Genomic DNA, 24,068 nt, shown 5'->3' with positions numbered 1-24,068 from the left:
TTTTCACATTTAGCAGCAGGGGTAACAAACATTTCGGCATTGCGGCCTTCGTCAGTGTGTGTAATCCCTTACCACTTCCTATTCTTAAGAAGGCAAGTTGCCTCAATTGATGACACCCGTAGCCTGTCTACAGCGCTGCACAGGATCAACGAGTGCTCTGACGCATCAGGCCTCATTCATCAGTCGGAGCGCTTGGTGTCTCCAATGTTCACAACACAACATACAGTACATTAAATGGCCAGACAATGATAAAGGCATAGCAAAAGTGTGTAGGTTACATAAAAAAAATACATTCTCAAAGAAATGACGACAAGTCAATCTTCATTCATTCCACTAGGAGACATAGATCGCAGATGATTAGAACGCCTTCCTCTGAAGAAGTTTCCTGTCTATATCTCCTCCCCTGCGGGCAGGGGAATAGTACGATTTTTTCAACTTTTCAAGGGCCCTCTCTCCCCTTGGGCCCCTATAATCAGTAGTGGTTTTACCCCCAGTCTGACGCCCCTGCCTGCAGGATCTATGTACGTGTTCTATGCCAGTGCATTTAAGATCTTCTCGAGTGTGGTTCTTTTCTATAAAATGTCTTGCTAATGGTGAAGTTATATCTCTCCTATGAATGGTTGATTTATGTTTACTCCGTCTTGTTCTTAATGGTCTTGATGTTTTTCCAAAGTATGATAATTGTCAGGGGAATTGCAAAAGATAAATTATGTTTTTCATAGAACAATTTACCAATGAATCAATTTTGTAGATTTTCTTTGTGTGGATACAGCCAAATGTGCTGTTTTTTGTTTTAATGTAAAATGAATCAGTTTTATACATCCATTATCTCACTAGAGGAAAATAAATCCACACACCAGATAGTTCCCCATTCATAATCTTTTTTTATCGTGTGACATTTCGAGTTTGTGGCTCTTCTTCAGACTTAAGTCAGTCAACACGCTCACGTTATCTCATTAGCCTCTAAGTATTGCTGAACTAGGCAACAAGTAGGGCTACACCTCAGTTGCAAATGCAAACAGGTCCAGTAAATCTGTGTTTACCCCACATGAGCTGATTTTCTTGTCCAATACCCAAGGCTTACTTTTTATATTGTGGTCACACTTTTCCTGACAGTATTGTAGTTTGCTTCTTTTGGAACATAGGTAACACTTTTCCTACCACACCCAATGTAAGTTACACTTAATTTGTGTTTTTTATTCGAATGGAGTATGTTAAGTTTAAAATGACTTCGCTAGTTAATGAAGTAATTCAATTCAATTCAAAAAACTTTATTTATCCCCGAGAGGCAATTTTCTCTATGCAGGCATAGTGACATAGAAGACATAACACAACATATAAGACAGGACAGACAAAGAAAGAATAGGACAGAGAGGAGTGTAAGGGGGGGGGGTAGTCCCAGGAGATGGAGGAGGAGGGGGCTTGGATTCAAGTTCAAAAGGCGAATAGCCTCAAAAGTAAAGGTGGCCTTCCTCCTGTTAGTCCTAGCCAGAGGACAGCGCAGACGCCTGCCAGAGGGCAGCCATTAAAAAACCCTGTGTAGGACATGGGTAGAGTCTTCTAGGATGCAAGGCTTTCCTTGTCGTGCAGTGATGTCAGAGACTGAAGAGGGTGGCCAATGATTTTAGAACATGTGTTCACAATGCTGTGGAGGTGTTTCTTATTTTTGACTGAGAGGGAGTGAAACCAGCACATGGATGAAAAGGTCAGTATACTTTCAATAAAGGAGGTGTAAAAAATGCTGAGAATCTTCCTGTTCACTCCAAAGGAGTAAAGCTTCCTCAAGAAATACTGCCTCTGTAGACATTTTTTCATAATCACCTCTGTATATTAGAGTCAAAACGCAGTTTGTCATCAATGACAGTGCCCAGGTATTTATATTAATGTACAACTTCCACTGGTTCCCCATGGATTGTAGTTGCAGTCCTGCTTCTTCCACGCTTAGTGAAGTCAATGAACATCTCCTTGGTCTTTGTAACATTTAGCTCCAAAAATGAGCTATCACACCATTCCACAAACTCACTGAGGACAGGCCCGTGATCTTGGACAGAACCATGTAGCAGAGAAAGGAGAACAGTATCGTCAGCAAACTTCACTAGGTGACGATCAGCATGGCGGCTTCTACAGTCATCTGTGTACAAGATGAAAAGTAGTGGTGAGAGGACACAACCCTGGGGTTTGCCAGTGGACGTATATCTGATGTCAGAGAACCTCTTGATGACCAGCACCGTCTGTGTTCTTTGGGTCAGAAAGTCTGTAATCCACAGAATTAGCTGAATATCCAGGTTGAAATAGTCCATACGTTTTTTAGCCAGAATGTGAGGTTGAATGGTGTTAAAGGCAGATGAGAAATCTGCAAATAGGAGCCGGGCAAAAGAATTTGGGTTTTCTACATGTTCATGGATGACATTCAATATGTAGATTTTGGCATCATCCACCCCTCTTTTGGCACGATATGCAAACTGAAGAGGATCCATCTTTGAAGCTGTGGCGCTGATAATGTGAGCTTTCACAATCCTCTCAAAGGCCTTCATAACAAGGGAGGTGAGGGCTATGGGTCTTAGGTCATTCAGGACTTTAAGGCTGCTCTTCTTGGGAATGGTAATGGTTGTAGAGTGTTTCCATGACTGTGGGACATTGGCAGTAGATAGAGACCTCTGGAATATCTGATGGAAAACTCCTCCAAGTTGCTCAGCACAGTATTTCAGTGTGTAACCGCAGATGTGATCTGGACCAGAAGCTTTCTTGATCTGTGTCCTCTTCAGACATTCCACCACAGACTCAACAGTGATGGTGATGGGGTCACTCGGGGTCAAGCTACTGATGATATCCGCCAACTGAGACTGGTGATCTTTCTCAAACCTGGTGTAAAGAGTTAAGCTCATTGGGGAGGGACTGCTCACTGTTGCCAGCCACACACACAGATCTGAAGTCAGGCACAGTGTTGACTGCTGCTATTGTCTTAATACCCTGCCAGGCCTCGTGGAGATTACCTTGTGTGAATTTCTCTTCGATCTTGCTTTTATACGCTGCTTTAGCTTTTTTGATGGCCTGCTTCACCTCTCTGTTGACTTGATTTTTCGCCAACATAGATCCGGTGTAGAACAGTCGTTTCTTTTTGTTTAGGATAGCAAGCTGGCGTTACCTGTCATCGATTAGCAGCAAACTAGTAGCTGCTATTGGTTAGCAACATACTCGTAGCTGCTACGTCTAGACAGGACGTTAAGTTTAACTCTAGCTAGTTTTTTTTTTCAGGAATCTCCCCACCAACATTAAGCCAGCAGCTTTCCACCCACTATTGTAATTTCTCTGGCATTGCATTTATAGTTTTGATCAATCTTTCTTTTAATTGGCAAGTCATCCTTATTCTTACTCTACATGGACAAAACATAACTCCATTAATGTTTCCTCGTAACCATCCTGAATTATGTGATTTCTCTCCCTCTAAACTACCAGAAGTGTGATTGACAGGCTAACACCAAGCACTTCCTATGTCTAATTACGAAACCTTTGTAGTTTGTGGTTTTCCTCTAGAAGTAGCATATTACATGACAAAAACATAATGGCACAATAAGGCATGTGCCAAATATATCCCATTTTATGGTTATTCACTGTTTGTTATCAGCCATCTTGAATTTTTCCTGGAGTAACACTTTACAATAATGGTACACTATTTAGCATTAGTTAAATATTAGTTAAGCATTAACAAAAACGTAATTCATCATTATTAAGTATGTTTTCAATATTACTTAAAGATTAGCAAATATGCTTTTCCTCATTAATAAAGTCTTCTTTAGTAGCTGTTGTCTACGGAACCCTAGAGGGTCATTGCAAGATATTTTTTGGTATATATCCAGAAAATGTGTGCTCATTTTACGAAATTTGTGTGCACATTTGACTAAATTTTGTGCAAGTTTTACTAAATAGTGCACTCATTTTACTAAATTGTGTTTAGTGTTAATTTTGTCACCTATTTTTAATTTAGTCTTAGTCTTAGTCTTGTGACAAAATGTCCTTTTTAGTCTTTGTCATATTTAGTCATTCAAATATCATTTTTGTTAGTCAAGTTTAAGTCGACTAAAAGTCTCGTCATTTAAGTCTAGTTTTAGTCAAAAGAAAACTAAAGGTATCTTAGTCTTAGTCAGTTTTAGTCAAAACATTTTAGTCTTCTTTTTTTATAACAAATTATTTCTGATTACCATTTGAGTCAAATAGTGTTTCACACATCTCAATTTTCCAACAATATTGTGTGTCCACAGGGCTACTCGTCTGTTATAATTACTCATTCTGATTTTTTGTCAGTCAGTATGTTTACATGCACAGGTAAGTCAAGCTAGTTATAGCTCGGCTGGGATTTGACCATAGACAGTAAAAGATTTGACTGGACCACTGTCATGATATTCGTAGACCAGTGTTTCTCAAAGTGTGGTCCGGTCCACAGGGTTGCAGCAACAGCACGTAGACTAGCATACAGGAAAGCTGTTGAGCATGAACTCATTCGGAATATTTTGAAAACGTAACATCTAGATATTCTGTCTTCTCATTTTGTAGACAAAAATGAAGAGAGATTTTATCTTAGTTTTTATTTTAATGCAAAACATTTTAGTCTCGTCTTTTTTCGTCAACAATAATGCATCTTAAGATAGTCTTAGTCAGTGTCTCAGGACATTAATGGCGTCTCGTCATCGTCTCGTCTTAGTCATGAAAAAAAGGTCGTTGACAAACATATTTCCTCTCGTCTCGTCTGACGAAATTAACACTAATTGTGTTCTCAATTCAGTAAATCGTGCGCACAATTTAGTCAACATCTTATGTCGATACTGTCAAGTAAACTGTTTAATTACCAGTAAATGGTTTTCATTTCATTGTAGGACCTTGTCTGTGTATATATATGCTATATATATATAATACTATGCGACACAAAATGTAACCCGATTTGACAAAATGAGTCACGTCCCACATAATTTTGAGATACAGGCCGATTATTTCAAAAACTATTGAAAATATTATATATTATATTTTTCTTTTTTGGTGTTAAATGAAAGAAGAGGCATTCAAAACTAATTTCCTTAATTAAGTTATAGTCAGGACAAGAGTTTTTTTATTGGAAAAAAAAATGGCGGGAGACCTTAATAATAAATAAGCTTTATTTGTATAGCATCTTTCATACACAGAATGCAGCTCAAAGTGCTTTACATTTGGAGCATGTACAGGGCCGGAGTGGGGCCACTTTTCAGCCCGGGAGTTTCAGGCAAGACCGGCCCACGTTTTCCATAGTGGTGGAAATTGGATAAATGAAGCAACATTTCAGCTCTTACTATCCTGTAGTTTTTATTAGTACCATGGTTCAACAAATGTGTAAAGGTTATATTAATTCACTTCAACTGAGAAGTTAACAAAAATATTCCACTATTCCACAAGTTAACAAAAACAGAAAGAAAGACAGAAAGAAAGAAAGCCTTTGAAATGTAGCCTATCCCACGCTTTCACAAAGACGCATATTGAACTAATGTTTAGGCTACATGTTTTTTGCATGGGTAGGCTATATTGTTGTTTGGTGATTTAGCCTGCCCTACTCCTTTACTACACCCTCTTTTAAGCAAACAAGGCATATAGGTTCATCATGTAGCATACATATTTGGATCTTTCTTACATTAAATACATTTAATTTATCCTCTCTACTTGTCCCTGTAGTCATGGCCTCCTTATTACTAATTTCGGGCTCATCATTTTCAGTGGTCGACTGGTTGATCTGCTGCTCAGAGGCTACAATTTTTACCGCATAGGCCTACACAGATCAAACTTCAGTTTTGTTATTAATATTTGCATACTGCAAAGTCTATGAATCGGATACAAAAGGCTAATATTTTAAGAAATGTAATATGTTGCTTGCAAATAGCTTGACAACATTACAAACGTCCAATATTAGCCCAATAACTGCTAATAATCATTGCCTATAGCTATCTCTCTTTACCTTTTGTCTGTAGGCCTAATCTAGAAGCTTGGCACATTTAGCAGCATCTACCTGGCCGTTTCAGTCCCTCCTGGCCTCTTTCTACCATCCCTGACACTTATGGCTACTGTACTGTAGGGCCGGCCCGGCTACCCGTATCTGAGAAAACTTTTTTGGAAAAGACGGGCTAAATGGACCCAACCAACTCTTTTTGGGAGGGGAGAACTCCCTCACACGGTAGGCTACAACCCATGCAGAGGCAACGGTGCCATGCACAGAATGAGGAACGTGTAGCCTACTTTAAGAGAAGTTAGACTAACGTGACAAATGTCAATATTTTTTTCCTCGACCGGCCCAAAAGTGAAGCGGCCCACCGGGAATTCTCCCGATTCTCCCGATTACCCACCCCGGGCCTGAGCATGTAACACAATAATAGTCAGTCATTATCAATCACTTTCACTTTTCTTCTTTGCTGTGGCCGTTTATGATCCAATCAGCAACATATCAGAAATATAAAAAATAACATGTAACACAGTTATTAGAGAAGAGTCAGTCATTCCACTTTGTTGCTGTGACCGTTTATGATTCAATCAGCAACATATCAGAAATACTATTATACTACTATGGATATATAAAAGCTTTGCTGACAAATGCCTAGGCTAACAAATGCTTAGGCCCCGTTGATGCGGTCTCCAAGCAGCCAGCCTTAGCTTGTTCTTAGCATATGTCGCAATTTATTTGACTTTATACACAGACATTCAAGACTGGCAGCCTTAACCCTTTACCCTTTACCTTAATTCATAATGCTGTATCTTGACAACAATTTAAAGGGGTGGTTCAGGATTTTGGACCTCATTTCCAAGTAAGCAAGTGTGATATTTATCAGTGGAGACCGTTTTCAACACGTTTCATCCAGTCCTTCTAATTGCAGAGTTCGCAGGTGCTAGGCTAGCGCAAGTCAACGGTATGTGCTAGCCTGCCACTAAAGACAGTCTTACCCACTCCAAAGTACACCTGCAAGGCTAACTACAATTGCTCATGTGTCTCCCTCCATGTAGGTTTCAGTAGGGAGAGAATCCCGGATAACATGGATGCCATCATCATTCGGCAACGGTCTCGGAGGCTTGACTACGGCTGCTTGTATGGCCAAAAAGGGGAAGAGGGTGCTGGTTCTAGAGCAACATGACAATGCTGGTGGATGCTGCCACACCTTCACGGAGAAAGGCTTTGAATTTGATGTTGGTGAGTAGATCTACTACTAGTGGGTTACTGATCTGAATTGTACATGCACTATATGAACACATTATGGATAGCTAAACACCTTAACATCCAGTGGGGTTGCAGCAATAGAATCAACAGTCCAATCCACGTGTACGACCATGTAGACCAACAACTCATTAAATAGGAACAGTGTATGATCAGAGGAAGAAGGTCACTCACCAGTTCAAAGGAGATGGGGTAGTCCTGTGATAGAGTGCAGGGAATCGCCTTTACAGGCACACCTCCACTAGTGTGGGTTAGTCAGTCAATCAGGTCAGCTGCTGCCACCCTCTGGCTGTCTTTGGGTACTACACTCTTTCCACACTTTCTCTGTGCTCTTAGGACAGTGAATCAAGTGTCTTGTTCCCCGGTGTTTCGGTAACCCGTGAATCATTGCCCAAAAATCGATGACGGAACAAAAATAAAACTTTAACAAATCCTATTTGAATGCTGGTGGCAGTCAAAATAACATTAACGTAACATAACTACACACATACAGTAATTTGAACTCAAATGGCCAATATTAGAAATATCAAAGTCAAAGTCAAAGTCAGCTTTATTGTCAATTTCTTCACATGTTCCAGACATACAAAGAGATCGAAATTACGTTTCTCACTATCCCACGGTGGAGACAAGACATATTTTACCAATTTTAAGTCCACAGACAAACATAACATTCAAGTAAACAAAAAAGTAAGTAAATAAGTAAATAAGAGGGCACATATAATGAAAAAATAAGAACAGCAAAATGTGGTTGAAATTGTGCATAGACAGTCAATAAAATAAAATACTAGTGCAAAGTCAGGCCAATAAGAGGCTGAGGTAGTTCTGTTTGACCTAAGTAAGAAATAAAGTGGCATAGTGGTGCAAGTTATGTAAGAGCAGCAGAAGTGTTGTGTTTTCAGGACAACAGCAACAAGTTGCAAAGTGTACAAGTGTGCAAGTGGAGTGGTGCAGGCGGCCATTGTGGGTCCAATGTCCAGGATGTTATGTAGCTGAGGGTGGAGGGGGGAGAGGAGGGAGAGAGTTCAGCATCCTAACAGCTTGGTGTATGAAGCTGTTGGTGAGTCTGGTAGTGCGGGAGCGCAGGCTTCTGTACCTCTTCCCAGAGGGCAGTAGATCAAACAGATTGTGAGCGGGGTGACTTGCATCACTCACAATTTTGGTCGCCTTGCGGGTGAGGTGGGTGGTGTAAATGTCCTTCAGGGAGGGGAGTGAAGCACCAATAATCCTTCCAGCTGTGTTCACTATGCGCTGCAGGGCTTTCCTGTTGTATTCAGTGCAGCTTCCGCCCCACACAGCGATACAGCTGGAGAGGATGCTCTCAATGGTGCCTCGGTAGAATGTGGTCATGATACATGATAATTTACTACACAATTGCATTATCCACATCATGGTGCGCCACCACGTGGCCGCATAGACATATTTTGCATAGCCTACTGGCCTACTTACTTAGTTAGATTTATCCTAGGAACAAAGTTAACAAAGTTGATCATAGTATTTGGTGGTGGTTGTGTCATAACAGCAACTGATGGAGTTCTAATCAAGAGCATAATATCCAGAATAATCAATAGGCTAGATTATGCAAGTCAAAGAATTAAATTATACTGCATATTTTAAATTACTTGTTGTCCTGATTCTCCCCTGTGGATCGTTGTGGACACTGAGAAAGCCATAATTTCATTGCTAGTTTTTCATAATTATAATTTCACTTGTTTCATATCAAAACTGACAACTCAAGTATGTGTTTTATGTGGTTTATGGGGGACTCATCAAATCCATAACGTGAAAACGCCCCATCCATAAAGCAGGTTTTCCCAACATAATGCATTACAAAAATGATGCATAGTTTCAAAAACACACAAATAAATTCATAGAGTTTGTAGAAAACCTGTAATCTCTCATAAAAGTGTGTCTATTTGATTTTATGTCCATAAAGCTGATAAAATGTCATATGCTTTTAGGTTGTAATGATTATATGAAATTTGAGGATTTGTCAGTGTTCAGAGAACAGAGGTTACATTAAAAGTTATGCAAATTAATTCACTGATACTAATCTTGTCCATGCTCTAAGGCATTTTGGTTTACACTAGTAACAAGTTAGGGTTAGGATTAGGGTTAGAGGTTAGGATTAGGGTTAGGGTCAGTGTCATGTCACTCTTATGTCGATACTGTCAAGTAAAGTGTTATCGCATTTTGTTTACCAATATGAGACCAGCTGTCACATCCCTCCAACCAGCTGTCACATCCACAACACTGGAACTGGCCAGAACAACAGGACACAGCTGGTGGGTGCTGCCACACCTATACTGAGAAAGACTTGATGAATTTGATGTTGGTGAGTGACCTGTACTACTGTATATGACCTGTACTATATGAACACATATGAACACACGTTTGGGGCAGCTGTGGCCTACTGGTTAGCGCTTTGGACTTGTAACTGGAGGGTTGCCGGTTCGAACGGAGGAACGTACTGTAGGAACAGCTGAAGTGCCCTTGAGCAAGGCACCTAACTCCTCACTGCTCCCTGAGCGCCGCTGTTGTAGCAGGCAGCTCACTGCGCTGGGATTAGTGTGTGCTTCACCTCACTGTGTGTTCACTGTGTGCTGAGTGTGTTTCACTAATTCACGGATTGGGATAAATGCAGAGACCAAATTTCCCTCACGGGATCAAAAGAGTATATATACTTATATACTTATACTTATACATAGCTAAACACCTGAATATCCAGTGGGGTTGCACCTAAAGGATCATCAGTCCAATCCATGTGTAAGACCATGTAATGTTGCCATTTGGACTACATGCCATACCAGTCAGATATAGTCATCCCACTAAGTTCAATGTACTGTGTATGAATTCAATAACTCAATACACAGAGACATTGTGTAGACAGGAAAATAAAGTCAGTCACTAGATGAAAAGAGCTTTGGTAGGCCTGGGCGTAGGCCTGGGATAGGCCTCTTGGCAGGGAATCCCCTTTACAGACAAGACTCCACTGGTGTTGGCTAGCCAATCTGGTCACCTGCTGCCACCTGCCAGCCATCCTTGGGTACTACAAATTCTGTGCTCCTGTAATACAGTATACTGTAGTGATCTGTGTGTGTGTATGTGTGTAGGACTGCATTATGCTGTCAGAACCTTTGTTTTTCTGTAATCTTGCAATAAAGTTGTGTGTGTGTGTGTGTGTGTGTGTGTGTGTGTGTGTGTGTGTGTAGGCCTGGGCACAAATTAACTGGACTTAACTGTGATGTAACTGTGGCAGCCTGGCAGGCCACTGTTTTGGGATTGTGCGAACAGGATGGAAGGGTTAAAGTAGGATGGAAGAACAGGTCATAGTGGCAACTGAAGTTTCAAGGAGTTTGATTTCCCACAATGCAAATGTAACAAAAAATTAAAAAGAAAGAAAGAAACAAAAATAAAATGGATATACTGTACTGTAGCTCCAGGCCTGGGGGTGACGTCTGTGCGATAGGAAAATAACGCCTGATCTTTTCCACAGTACTCCTCCTACTCAAGCGAGTAGGGCACATTTTACACTGCTCCTGCTTCACCTATCACTTTAGCAATTTCCACTCTTTTTCATTCTTTTATTTCATTTACAAGCTAGATTAGCCAGGGCAGTGAAACCAGTATTTTTAAATCTGAAAAGTTAGTGGTTAGTTTTTCTACTTTACATGAGCGCTATATAAATTAACTTGACTTGACTTGACTTGACACAGTAACCCACTCCAATGGGCAGCTCATCCTAGTCCAACTGCTTTTATCCAAGCTGTTCTTTAGCTGTTCTTTAGTGGCTTTGTTATCTTAATGGCACTGCAGTAAAAAGTAAGACTAAAGTATGAAGTCTAAAGTTGTCTGCATGTTTTTGTTTTATCTTAAATGTATTATCTGATTAGAAAAATAAGGCACACAGTGCCTTTGGGTGTCATGAGTCTTAAACTTATTATGTGAGTGTAGACATTTTTTTTATGCCTTTAATTGGATAGGACAGTTGAGATTGACAGGAAGTGAGGGGGAGAGAGAGTCGGGGTGGGATCCAGAGAGGACCACAGGGCGGGAATCGAGCCCGGGTCGCCGGCATACGGTGCAGGTGCCCCAGCCAGTCGCCCCCCCTGCTGGAGCCCAAGTTCAGCTGTCTTTAACTCAGGGTATGTATAAAATGTCATGATTGCCTGAGATGCGACTTGCAGACTATTTGGTGGGAGATTGTGACAAACAAATTCCTTGATATAATCAGGCTTGGGGTGATTACTGCTGTTATCGCTTAATCAGGCTTGGGGTGATTACTGCTGTTATCGCTTAATCAGGCTTGGGGTGATTACTGCTGTTATCGCTTAAGTTTCACTTCTGTAAGCACACACACCAACAAATGCATGCACGCACGCACCCACACACACCCTCAACCACAACGCCCACACACACATGTGCACTATTATTTCTTACAACACACATTATACATTTTTTTTTTTTTAAGTATATTTTTTGGGGCTTTTTTATGCCTTTAATGCGATAGGACAGTGGAGAGTGACAGGAAGCGAGTGGGAGAGAGAGTCGGGGCGGGAATCAAACCCGGGTCACCGGTGTACGGTGCAGGTGCAGGTGCCCCAGCCAGCTGCGCCACGGCTGGGGCAGAGTGTAGACATTTTATACACCCCAATATAAAGTTGTAAATAAAACCATTGTATGTAATTACAATACCATCAATCGTTGTGCCCTGATGCCCCACAAAAAACACCTGTCTTAAAGGTAAACTATGCAGTATTGGCAATTTCGGTTTTTGCTTCTTTTTCGCTGGCTTTGTCATGACGAATGTCTGAGAAACTCCATCGCTACCTTTTTCTAGCCGGTGCCTGGCGTGTATGTGTATTTGAATGCAGTAAAGCATTTTGTTACACTCGTTATACTTCCTGACACTGAGGCCGTCGGCCCGCCGGCCCACAGTTGCAAGGGTGTTTTTTCCGCTCACAGGCGCTAGGGGGAAGCAAGCGAGACGGCCACCATTTAACCCGAAAAAATTCATATAACCATTCCAATGACTCTGAAGTGGTTAAATGAAGGTAAATTAAGCGGAAAAAAAATTGCACATTAAGCTAAAAAACCTGCATAGTGTGCCTTTAAGAATGCAAAGAGATTTTTGGCATTGTTTTGATTTTATTCCAATGGTCACGGCACAATGTTGAACTTGCCATTTGACAGCACCAAATTAATTTACCTAATGGGATACCCTGTATCACTGAAGTAGGAGATCACACCACTAAGGTGATTACCGGTCTAAGGTTCACCCATCGCAAACGCAAAAGTAACAACATGAATGCAAAAGTCACAAAATGAATGCAAAATCACAACACGAATGCAATGCATTAAGTCACAACACAAATATATAGTCATGACATAAATTCAAAATCTATCGAAAAAATACAAAACCCTCAGTACAAACGGTGTCAACAAATCCTGTTTAGCTGTCCGGGCCACCGTACTTTTGCCATACACAACTGTTACATATGGTAAAAAAGAGAACGTACTGTATTGGTTGGTTTAGGATAGCCACTGCACAGACCAAGGGCCAACGTTCACATTCTGTTTTACAACCAGTCACAATTAAGATAAGCAGATTTGTTTATCAATTATAATGAAGTTAGCCTATACAGTACAGTTGCTTGACACAGTTATGGCCAAATGAGGTCACGAGTAGTGTCGGTACAGAAAAAACCTGAAAATAATCGATTTTTATCTAGCTTGAGCAGCCAACATTTGGAGCTTCCAGTCATCTAGTGCTACAGTCTAGGGGCATGTTCATGAGCCGCCATTTTCATGCCCCCAGAGTGTAGCGCTGTAGCTGCCTGGCTAAGATCTTGTGCTTGTTTTTCTCTTGGCTTGTCCATTGTATGTTTGTCATGCTCCTAAATGTGTTGTTACCCTATTGTTACCTTGTTGTTTGAAACTCTGCTATATAAATAAACTGACATGATTTCATTTTGTAGTAATAAAATGTTGAAGGTTATAGTGACCGATAGCATAATCATTATTTGGAAATTGTGATTGGTTCCAAAGTATGTCATGCTGAATGACATGTTTTTTTCCCCCGCATAGATAATCTCATTATCTTTAGCAGTAGGTCCTCGGACCACAGGACGTTTATGGACCTCAATCCCAGGACTCACCCTCTGGACTTTGATAGATAAACACCCCTGTGCTGCAACAGACCCACACCATTTTCTTTAAGTTTGCAGTGTGTCTGGGAAACCCCTGCTGCCTGTCACAGTGTACACCTCTGGACCAGAAGCTTGACTCTCATCATGTGGCTGCTGGTGTTTCTGGCGTGGTCCTTGGCCTGTGCCGGGGGAACCTACTGGTACCTGTTTCTGAAGCCCAGCCCATTCTCTCTGGAGTCACTGCGGCCCAAAGAGCCAATAGAACTGGACCAGAGGAAGAGAGATAAGGTCCTGAAGAAAGGTGAGAGGTCAAATCCCCATAAGACAGGGGTGGGCAAACTTTTTGGCACATTGGGTTTTGAAAATTGGCCAGCGCAATTATAGTTATCTTTATAGTTATCGTTCCTAATTATAGTTATCTTTATAGTTATCGTTCCTAATTGTCTCCAGAATTAGAGTGGTTACGAGCTGTCCTTGGCGTTGCGCCACATGCAGACAAGGTTGGTTGTGCATGTGTGCATTTATATGCATGAGTGTGGATCTCTCTCTCTCTGTGTGTGTGTGTGTGTGTGTGTAATGTGTTTCTTTATGGCTGTGACTGATGACTGGAACTGCATCTCTTAGAAAGTATGTCAGAGATTTCGTTTATGTGTGTCTTAATATCTGTGTCTGGGACGGCATTTCTGTCTTAAGTGTTCTTTCAGAGTGGAATAGCAGGTCACGATAACCTTTTCACTCTCGCAAGCATAGTCACATGGTAGACAGTTAAAGACATACACATATCAATCAATTGATCTTTACCACACATTCTAATTTATTGCTGTTATACTTTGAGCTGAGACACCAGAACCAATTTGCAATACCAACAATGAATCAAAATGAATCAATTATACTGTATTTACAAGACTTAAAGTAACTAGGTAGAATGGTATTTCATTGTTTATAATCAACTTAGGACAGCTGTTTGACAATATGAGTTCAAGCCACTGGGAAATTAAGGCAACAATGTTAATACTTTAGCTATGGTCAACAATGCAAGACATGGACTTGTGTTAGCCTAGTGCAACATAGGTTATTAGGTTTGCTATAAGTTAATACTTAATGATTAATGCTGGGATAAGGGTTCATTTGAGTTACTGTGCAGTCTGTTGCTAGTTTGTTATGGGACAAAGTACAAAATGAATACTAGATGTAATAGACACAACAGAATATAAACATGGAATAGAAATACACCAATAACATTGTCAGTTATAATGTCCAGTTGCTTGTATAGATCACATTACACATTAACAGATCAGTCACACTTTAATTAATAAGATGACACTAATGGCACTATTCCACTCTCAGGACAATGGAGGTATTGCATAGTCCTGAAGAGAGGGAGGAAGCTTTGGCCCCATTCATGTCAATGGCCAATGCTGGGCTAGCTAATCCAGCGAAAATAGTGTGCTCATTTTACTGAACTGTGCTTTTGTTTAAATTCAGTAAAATGAGAGCACTATTTAGTAAAATGAGCGCACAAGTTAGTACAACAAGTTTTCTCAACATACAAACCAGAGAAATACCATCAGCCACAAGGGAACTGGTTTGTATCCGTCACAATTGAGGATCTCTTTATGCAAAGGGAAGACCGAATAGGTAATTTGTGGAAATTTCCAGATGCATAAAAAGTCTTCACGAAACTAAAATGAATTACAGAGTTATTTGACAGACTTTGGAACAGTAAGTGGACAGACCTTTTTGAACCATTTGGGGACACTATGAGAAAGTATCCTCAAGGAGGATTTGATAAGGTAAAAAAAAAAAAAGGTTGAATGAAAGCTTGACTGAAAAAACCCCACAACATTTCACTGCTACGTTTCCTCAAAGCAAGTTAAGCAACATGGCCTTTTTGTGACTCTGCTGAACAGGTTTCAGTCAGGAGAGGATCCCTGAGAATCTGGATGCCATCGTGATCGGCAGCGGCATCGGAGGCCTAACCGCAGCGGCGTGTCTGGCCAAAGTTGGGAAGAGGGTTCTAGTTCTGGAACAGCATGACCAATCCGGGGGGTGCTGCCACACCTTCATTGAGAAGGGCTTTGAATTTGATGTTGGTAAGTAGGTCTGGTAGCTTATTAAGTATAAGTACATATATACTCTTTTGATCCCGTGAGGGAAATTTTTGCATTTTTCCCAATCCGTGAATTAGTGAAACACTCTCAGCACACAGTGAACACACAGTGAGGTGAAGCACACACTAATCCCAGCGCAGTGAGCTGCCTGCAATAACAGCGGTGCTGCAGTGAGGGGTTAGGTGCCTTGCTTAAGGGGCACTTCAGCCATGCCTACTGGTCGGGGTTTGAACCGGCAACCCTCCGGTTACGAGTCCGAAGCACTAACCAGTAGGCCACGGCTGCCCCCTTTTTTTTTAAAGTATATACAGTATTGACATCAGTTATATACTGTAGGTGTGTAACCTACTGTACGTTGTATTCACTGCATGGTTCGGCCCCAGGTTTGAACATGTGATGTTGCAGCACTTCAGGCAAGGAGGGGTGCTGGTGACTGTTGCCAGTACAGCTCTTCAGGTTTTTTGTGAGGGAGGTTTATTCACTGCTCAGCTCTTGAGTTCAGAGTGTTCTTCTCTTTGCGGGCCTGCAGTTTCAATCAGTGTTAATATTGCAAAGGATAGTGATATTGGATTTTTCCATCAGGCACAGAAATAGTGTGTAGTTAGAAGCAGGAAGCTATCCACCAGAGAAAAATATATATATGTAAAGTGGGGAGTAGAGTGAATTCCCTTTACAAGTATGTGTGTGTGTGTGTGTGTAGGCCTGCACTACGTCGGTCAGCTGCATGAGAACAGCTTGATGCGAATCGCCTTTGACCAAATCACAGAGGGTCAGCTGGAATTTGTGACCCTGCCCCAGCACTTTGACACCGTCCACATTGGCCTGGGGGAGGAGCATCGCGAGTATAGCTACTACAGCGGGAAGACCGAGATGGAGGCCAACATGAAGAAGCAGTTCCCAGACGACACCAAGGCCGTGGAGGAGTTCTTTAAACTCATGAAGGTATAGATGCAGCCGGCATCTGGTCATAGTCGTGGTTACCGTCCCCAATTGCCGTGGATACTGTGGCTGAAAACGCCCCCATGGGGGAAAATGTTGGATTTATCTAGCGATTTCCCCCAATCCCATTGTGTGCTATTAGCATGTTTTCCCCCAACCTGGGGGCGGGAACCATTCTGCCGACTCTGTCTATGGAGGACAATGCCCCCTTCTTTCAGCGTCTGTGTATAACTGTGTGATAACTATAGTAATTTGAAGATGATAGGATCCTTGGGATCTTGAAATGCATTTTTCCATCCTCATAGAATATTGCATCTCTGAAATACATAGATGTATAGCATATTAAACTATATTAGCATTGTGTATCATTATTGAGCTATACATACGTGCAAATAGGCCAACTGGATTTAGTAAATCTGACGGTCTCTAAAAACAGTTTTAAATCAATAAAGAAAAGAATAATGAAAATACATGGCCTACTGGTTAGGGCTTTGGGCTTGAAACCGAAAGGTTTGTGGGTTGAGCACTGCTCTCCCATGCCCACATCAGCTGAAGTGCCCATGGGGCAAGGCACCTAACCCCTCACTGCTCCCCGAGTGCCACTGTAGCAAGGCAGCTCACTGCTCTGGGTTAGTGTGTGCTTCACCTCACTGTGTGTGCTCTGTGTGTTTCACTAATTCACATACGGGACCAAATTCCTTGTATACGCAAGTATACTTGGCCTATAAACCTGATTTACATTTACATTTCCTCTAGGTCTGTGCCAGGAAGACCAGCTACTTGGTCTCTTTGAAGCTCATCCCCCGCTGGCTGGCCCTCTTGCTGCTCAAGTCCGGCATCGCTGACCTTTACTGCAACATCTTCCGTCTGTCTGGCACCAGCGCCACCACCTGGGCTGACCAGGTCACCAGCAACAAGGACCTCCAGGTCATCTTCTCATACCTCTTCTATGGTGAGTCTCATGGACAGTTATGTGATTTGGTGTCCTACAGTAGACTCCTTTGACATGTTCAGTCAGGTACAGATGTTGGAAAAGATTTTCGCTAAATCTGTGCAACAGACCATAATATGTGTCAGAGTGACACTCATTTGTAAACAAACTACATAACTGATTTAAAAAGAGATTGCTGACTGCATAAATACATCTGAAACCACGCACAAATTTACCAATGAAAATATATAATTTTTGACTTGTGTGTCATAGTGAATATATATTATCTGAATAACACACACACACACACACTCATTCACACACACACACACACACACTCACTCACACACTCACTAACTCACTCACTCTCTCTCACACACACACACACACACACACACACACACACACACACACAAACTCACTCACGCACTCTCTCTCTCTTTGCCCTGTAGGTGTGCCTCCCAGGGACTCCAGCATTCTTATCAACGCCCTCCTCATCCACCACTACAAGCGTGGAGCCTACTATCCTAAAGGGGGCGCCAGTGAGATCGCCTACCACATCAGCAACACCATCCGCAAGTATGGGGGTGATGTGCTGGTGAGAGCTCCGGTCACTCGGGTCCTGTTGGATAAAGATGGCGCTGCCTGTGGTGAGTACTGGTCAAAAGATGGCCCCTCTTGTCTATAAGTTAATGTTTACCCTGCGTTAACTCAAACTCAGGTATTTTACATATGAAGAAAATGTTGTCTTGCTTAAAGACTTCACATATATTGGGTTTATATGTTATGTGACAGTTATTTGTTTGGGTATTTGTTTGTTTTGTATTTGCAGTTGTTAGTTTGTTTGTGTTTCCTTTAGTTCACTGCTGCCCTGCCAGCAACACTTTGTGTTTTTAGGTCTCATAAAGTAATTTCAAATATCATTAATTTCTAATTGATATATTACAAGTGAAGTCTTACATGCACATCTGTGCAGGTTGCAAGTCTGTTCTCTCTCCTATTTGTAGCAGCTTTTGATTTGTGTTTGTTAGATTTCACGATGCACTGCTTGTTGTGATGTGATTGGCCAGGTGTGGCGGTGAGGAAGGGCCAAGAGGAAGTGGAGGTGAAAGCCCCTATCGTGATCTCCAACTGTGGACTCTTCAACACCCTCAAGAACTTCCTGCCTCCGGAGGTCCACATGAAGCACGGTGAGTGATGTCAACCACACAAGGTGGTGGGGGCAGTGGTAGAGTGTAAGGAGCTGCTAAGGAAGCTAGGAGCAAGCTAGCTAGGAGCTAGCATACATGTAAGGAGCTAGCATGCAGTGGCCAGATACAGTACAGTCCGATCAGGCTGCCACCGGTGTGCCCTTGAGCAAGGCTTTTTACCCCGAGTTGCTCCGCAGAGATTGGCCCTTGTAAGTCGCTTTGGATAAAAGCGTCACACAAATGAATAAGTAACTAAGTAAGATCAGAAAGAAACAACGCAAGCTAGTGTTTACCTATGGTTGTCACTACACCGACACCGGTGGGCATTAACACAAGACAACACATAGATGATGTAATGTTCCGCTAGCGCTAGCACCCCTTAGCTGTTCTAGAATTAGTGTGACCTATGGCCTCTCTGGGCTTATTGCTTAAATATGTTCCACTAAATCCTCTATAATGCTCCATTCTCAAAATATATACCCTGAATCACAGTGAATGGTACGGGTGTATCCTGTAGATCCTGTAACAGAAAATAGAAACATATGCCTGTCAAATGAGTAATTTGCTTAAACATTTACTGCTATTAAATAATATTTATTCATTTTATAAATCAATACCTACATCAATATAATGTACATAGTCACACACACACACACACACACACACACACACATACACCCCCCCCCCCCACACACACACACTTGTTCAGCACCATATCAAAAGAATGAAGCTATTGTTTGTTTGTAAACGAAAGGTAAAGGAAAGTGTTTAATTACTTATGTCACTTAGTATGGAAGAAGAATCAACATCATAAGTCAAGCTTGTCTAGAAGTATGTTTTGAAACAAAGTGAAAACGGACAGTTTATTTCTCATTCAGATATCCAGGCTCGTCTGGAGCTGGTGAAACCGGGTAGAGGTTGCCTCCTCATCTTCTCCGGGTTCGAGGGCACCGCCGAAGAGCTTGGCATTACTTCGACCAACATGTGGCTCTTCAAGCACAACAACATGGATGGAATGTGAGTCCGAGGCGTGTTCCGAGTGCATTTGTGAGGTCCTCCTCACCTGCTACTACACCCTTGGGTCTTAGGGTGGCGCTGTTGATCGCATTTTTTAATGTCATGAAGAAAAACAGGGATACGTCATTGGTTTCAGATGCCTGGCACATGTTCCCTTTCTTAATGAGTTCCTGAACTCCAGCACAGATTTTTCATAGTTTCCCATGAGCTGCAGACTGATCTGCTCTCTTTGTGCATTTCCATATCTTACTTTTGAGTCTCGTGTGTTTGAAAAGAGCATTCTCAGAATGTTTTTGATGAGTTGACTTGCAGTTTGTGAAGGATTTTCTTTATCTTAATGTGTCTAGAAAAGCACTACATCAATGTGATGCGTTGTTGTTGTTGTTGTTGTTGTTGTCATGTATTACCTCAAAACAATAATTTATTTTGACCATATAAAATGTATAATATCAGTTCAAAATTAACTTAAAAGGGGACTGTACTGTTTCCTCTAAATGTGCCATCAACTCAGAATATTATGAGTATTCTCGAAGGAAAGAGTTGAAGACTCCTTTAAGAATCTGGTTTAGTTTTAAACAGTTGTTCATGACTCATGACCTGACTCATGTTAACCTGATCTGAATCGACTGAATGAATCTGCTCTGAATATAACTGAACTGAACCTAACTGAAATCAATTGAACTGATTCTATCAGGATGGATGAATTCTTTGCTATGAGCAAAGATGAGGCCCCTGACAATGTCCCCATGATGTTCATCACCTTCCCGTCTGCCAAAGACCCCACGGCAAAAATCAGACACCCAGGTGGGACTGAACACAACACACCCTGTCAGCAAGGGAAGGTTTATGTACTGCAATATTACCTTGGAAAGTGGCAGGTGTGTGTGTGTGTTTATGTGTTTATGTGTGTGTGTGTGGGTGTGTGTGTGTGGGTGGGTGTATGTGTGCGTGCGTGCGTGTGTGTGTGTGTCTGTGTGTGCGTGCGTGCGTGCCTGTGTGTGTGTGCGTGTGTGTGTGAAAGTCAGACAGACGCCAGTAACACCAACACTTTCCTTAGCAGGCAACTCGTGCAAGTTTCTATATAGAGACATATGGGTGTGCATGTGTGCATATGGGTGTGCATGTGCATATATGGGTGTGCATGTGCATATGGGTGTGCATGTGTGCATATGGGTGTGCATGTGCATATATGGGTGTGCATGTGCATATGGGTGTGCATATGGGTGTGCATGTGCATATATGGGTGTGCATGTGTGCGTGCATGTGCATATATAGGTGTGCATGTGTGCATGTGCATATATGGGTGTGCATGTGCATATATGGGTGTGCATGTGTGCATATGGGTGTGCATGTGCATATATGGGTGTGCATGTGTGCATATGGGTGTGCATGTGCATATGGGTGTGCATGTGTGCATATGGGTGGGTGTGCATGTGTGCATATGGATGTGCATGTGTGCATATGGGTGTGCATGTGCATATATGGGTGTGCATGTGTGCATATGGGTGTGCATGTGCATATATGGGTGTGCATGTGTGCATGTGCATATATGGGTGTGCATGTGTGCATATGGGTGTGCATGTGCATATATGGGTGTGCATGTGTGCATATGGGTGTGCATGTGTGTATTTAGATCTCATAGAATGTGAACACACCTGCACAAACATATGCCTAAATTGCTTAATCTGATGCTTACCTGGGCAGGTAAATCCTGCATGACCATCCTGGGCATGGTGAACTACGAGTGGTTCGAAGAGTGGAAGGACACAACCGTCAGAAAGAGAGGAGACGACTACACAGAGTACAAGATGAGATTCGCCAACAACCTCTTTAACTGGGCCTGTGAGCATTTTCCCAAGCTAAAAGACAAGGTAAGCATTTCCCCAAGCTAAAGACAAGGTAAGCAGGCTATGTACATGGTAAGTATAGAAATGGGAAACATTTGGTCGGTTAGTGAATTCTGAAAGTGATGTTTATGTTTATGGTTCTTAGCAGACACTTTAGTCTATAGCGACTTACAATGACATCAATAAACATTTACGCTAACATTAAAATTAGAATTTTATAGTCAAATGTCATACGGTCATATAGCCTAACAATAACCCAAAAGCCATGAATTAACAGAGGAATAAGTTAGAGTGATCCATGAGTGTGTTTGTTTCTTGTAGAATAAATGTCCACAACACAAGACCTGCAATGATTATCAACTCTCATGTGTGTGTGTGTGTGTATTTACTGTATGTGTGTGTGTGTGTGTTTGTTTGTGTGTGTCTGTGTGTGCATGTGTGGGAAGAGACAAAAGAGAAGCAGCCCTTGCTAGATGCCTGGCCCCTCTGGGGATAGATATAACTATATAACTATATAAAGGATAAATAAATGCAGTAAACTCTGTGTTTTGCAACTGAATTGCTCATATGGTCAGCATCAGTCATTCATAACAACGGTTGGTTTCCTTGCCCTCTTCCTGTCGGTCAGCTGGTGTTCCAGGAGGTGTCCACCCCACTGTCCAACATGCACTATCTGGGTGCGTACCAGGGAGCCATGTACTCCGCCGAACACAACCTGGACCGCTACGACCCAATATCCATCGCCCAGAACCGCTGTGACACACCCATCAAAAACCTTTACATCTCAGGTAAGAGCTGTGTGTTTGTGTGTGTGTGTCTGTCTGTCTGTTCATCTAGACCATACATGTTTGAGTGTATGAGAGGTGGACTCTGTTATTCCTGCCTGATGACACCACGGTCTCAGCACGGATTTCAGATTCAGTCACTCTGACATAACAGATGGATGAACCTCACCACCTCCAACTAAACCTCTCTAAGACCAAACTGATTGTCTTCCCCGCCAAACAAACGATACACTACAACATCAACATCAAAATGTACTCCTTAACTCTTGAGTGTCATGATTGATAACCAGCTGTCCTTCTCTAACAATGTCGCTTCTTTTGCCACGTTGTGGCTCTCCGGTAGAATTCAACATAAGAAAAATCAGGCCGTACGTAATCCAACACGTCACTCAGCTCTTGGTACAATACAATCCATGGTTACCTTGACTACTGTAACACCCTCCGCATGGGCCTCCTAGCGTGTACAGTCAAGCCATTACAGATGGTCCAGAACCTGGCTGCATGTCCACCCACGTCACATTCAGATCACCAATCCTGATCGCTGGGTCTGTTCCCACTTCCTTAAATGCTCTCTTGCTAATAATTCAGGAACTCATAATAGTTTTTAAATGGTCTTAAAAGTCTTAAGTTTAACTTGAAATGATCTGCAGAAACCCTGACTAATGCTTGCCTACCAAGTGATTGCTCCCACTTACTTAAATGCTCCTGTTTCCCCTCATCTCATCTCGTCACCAGACACTACTGCCCCTACAGTACATATGGCAAGCCAGACTATTTTCATTTGTTGTTCCCTGTTGGAGGAGAAACCTACCAGTTGCCACCAGAGGTGGGATGTCCCACTCTATCTCCAAGGAACCCTTAAAGACCCAACCCCTCTGGGAGTAGCCTACCTCCTCTCCCAACACCCCTAACACTTACCTCCTCTCCCAAAACACCTAACACTTACCTCCTCTCCTAACGTAATATATTTGTCTGATTCTCTGTGTATGGGTTTGAGTGATTCTGCATCTCTGTGTATGCACGGGTGGTGTAATGCATATGTTCTTTGTGTGTGTGTGTGTGTGTGTGTGTGTGTGTGTGTGTTTCAGGTCAGGACGTGTTCAGCTGTGGTGTTGTGGGAGCCCTGCACGGCGGGCTGCTGTGTGCCTCCGCAGTGTTGGACCACATCCTGTACATGGACCTGATGTTCATGAAGAAGAAACTGAAGCGGGACAAGGCCAGGGAAGATGCCCGACACGCCAAGAAACTGCAGTGATTTCCTACTCACTGTGCTGCATTGCCCCTAGTGGTCATACTGGGAATTGCATCATACACAGACACTGGTGAACTATGGGGGTGAGAGTGGGGTGGCGTTGGAAGTTGATTAATAGTTGGATTTAAAAACATGTGTAATATGATGTGATATATGTGATGTTTCTGCCTGTCTATGCTGCCTCTGGTTTTGATAGTATTATTATTATTACAATAAAATTATTATTGTTGTTATTATTATTTGTTTTGTGTCTCTTTTCGTTGTCTGTCTTAACGGTATTAAATATTGTTTTATGTCTGTTTTAGTTGTAGCTTTACTAGTTGGTAGTATGGCAGTGCTAGTAGTTAACTGGGTTACACTTTACTTGACAGTATCGACATTAGAGTGGCATAACATAACGCCACTGTCATTAAGTATCATTCGATTTTTGTCATAACAAGTTAGGGTTAGGGTTATGGTTAGGGTTAGAGGTTAGGATTAGGGTTAGAGTTCATTTGTCATGACAGTGTCATGTAGCTCTTATGTCGATACTGTCAAGTAAAGTGTTACCGTTAACTGACCTGAAGAAACACTAATGGTTTGCCTGCCTATTTAATAGCTGCTAAGTGGACATGCAGTTGAGTTTATGCCA

General features: G+C 42.0%; 1 protein-coding gene across 1 annotated transcript; it reads left to right on the top strand.

Annotated features, from left to right (window-relative positions):
- Positions 1-13,509: 13,509 nt before the first annotated feature.
- LOC143138407 (inactive all-trans-retinol 13,14-reductase-like) lies at positions 13,510-23,585 on the top strand. The gene is made up of 11 exons (XM_076298881.1): positions 13,510-13,666; positions 15,276-15,458; positions 16,177-16,418; positions 17,172-17,367; positions 17,799-17,996; positions 18,417-18,536; positions 19,415-19,553; positions 20,248-20,357; positions 21,258-21,424; positions 22,029-22,188; positions 23,274-23,585. Exons 1-11 carry the CDS (start codon positions 13,510-13,512, stop codon positions 23,438-23,440), a joined length of 1,839 nt encoding a protein of 612 aa, XP_076154996.1. The 3' UTR covers positions 23,441-23,585.
- The last annotated feature ends 483 nt before the right edge of the window (positions 23,586-24,068 follow it).

This window comes from Alosa pseudoharengus, unplaced genomic scaffold (assembly GCF_046254945.1).
Source record: "Alosa pseudoharengus isolate Yale_2024_CS ecotype anadromous, Long Island Sound unplaced genomic scaffold, YU_APseudo_1.1 YU_APseudo_1.1_scf_21, whole genome shotgun sequence".
NCBI lineage: Eukaryota > Metazoa > Chordata > Actinopteri > Clupeiformes > Clupeidae > Alosa > Alosa pseudoharengus.
This window is presented reverse-complemented; position numbering and strand designations above follow the sequence as displayed.

Coding starts and splice junctions, on each gene's coding strand:
- LOC143138407 (XM_076298881.1), top strand. CDS start 13,510: ATGTGGCTGCTGGTGTTTCTGGCGTGGTCCTTGGCCTGTGCCGGGGGA. Junction 17,368..17,798: donor CTTCTCATACCTCTTCTATG/GTGAGTCTCATG, acceptor TTTGCCCTGTAG/GTGTGCCTCCCAGGGACTCC. Junction 21,425..22,028: donor TTCCCAAGCTAAAAGACAAG/GTAAGCATTTCC, acceptor CCTGTCGGTCAG/CTGGTGTTCCAGGAGGTGTC.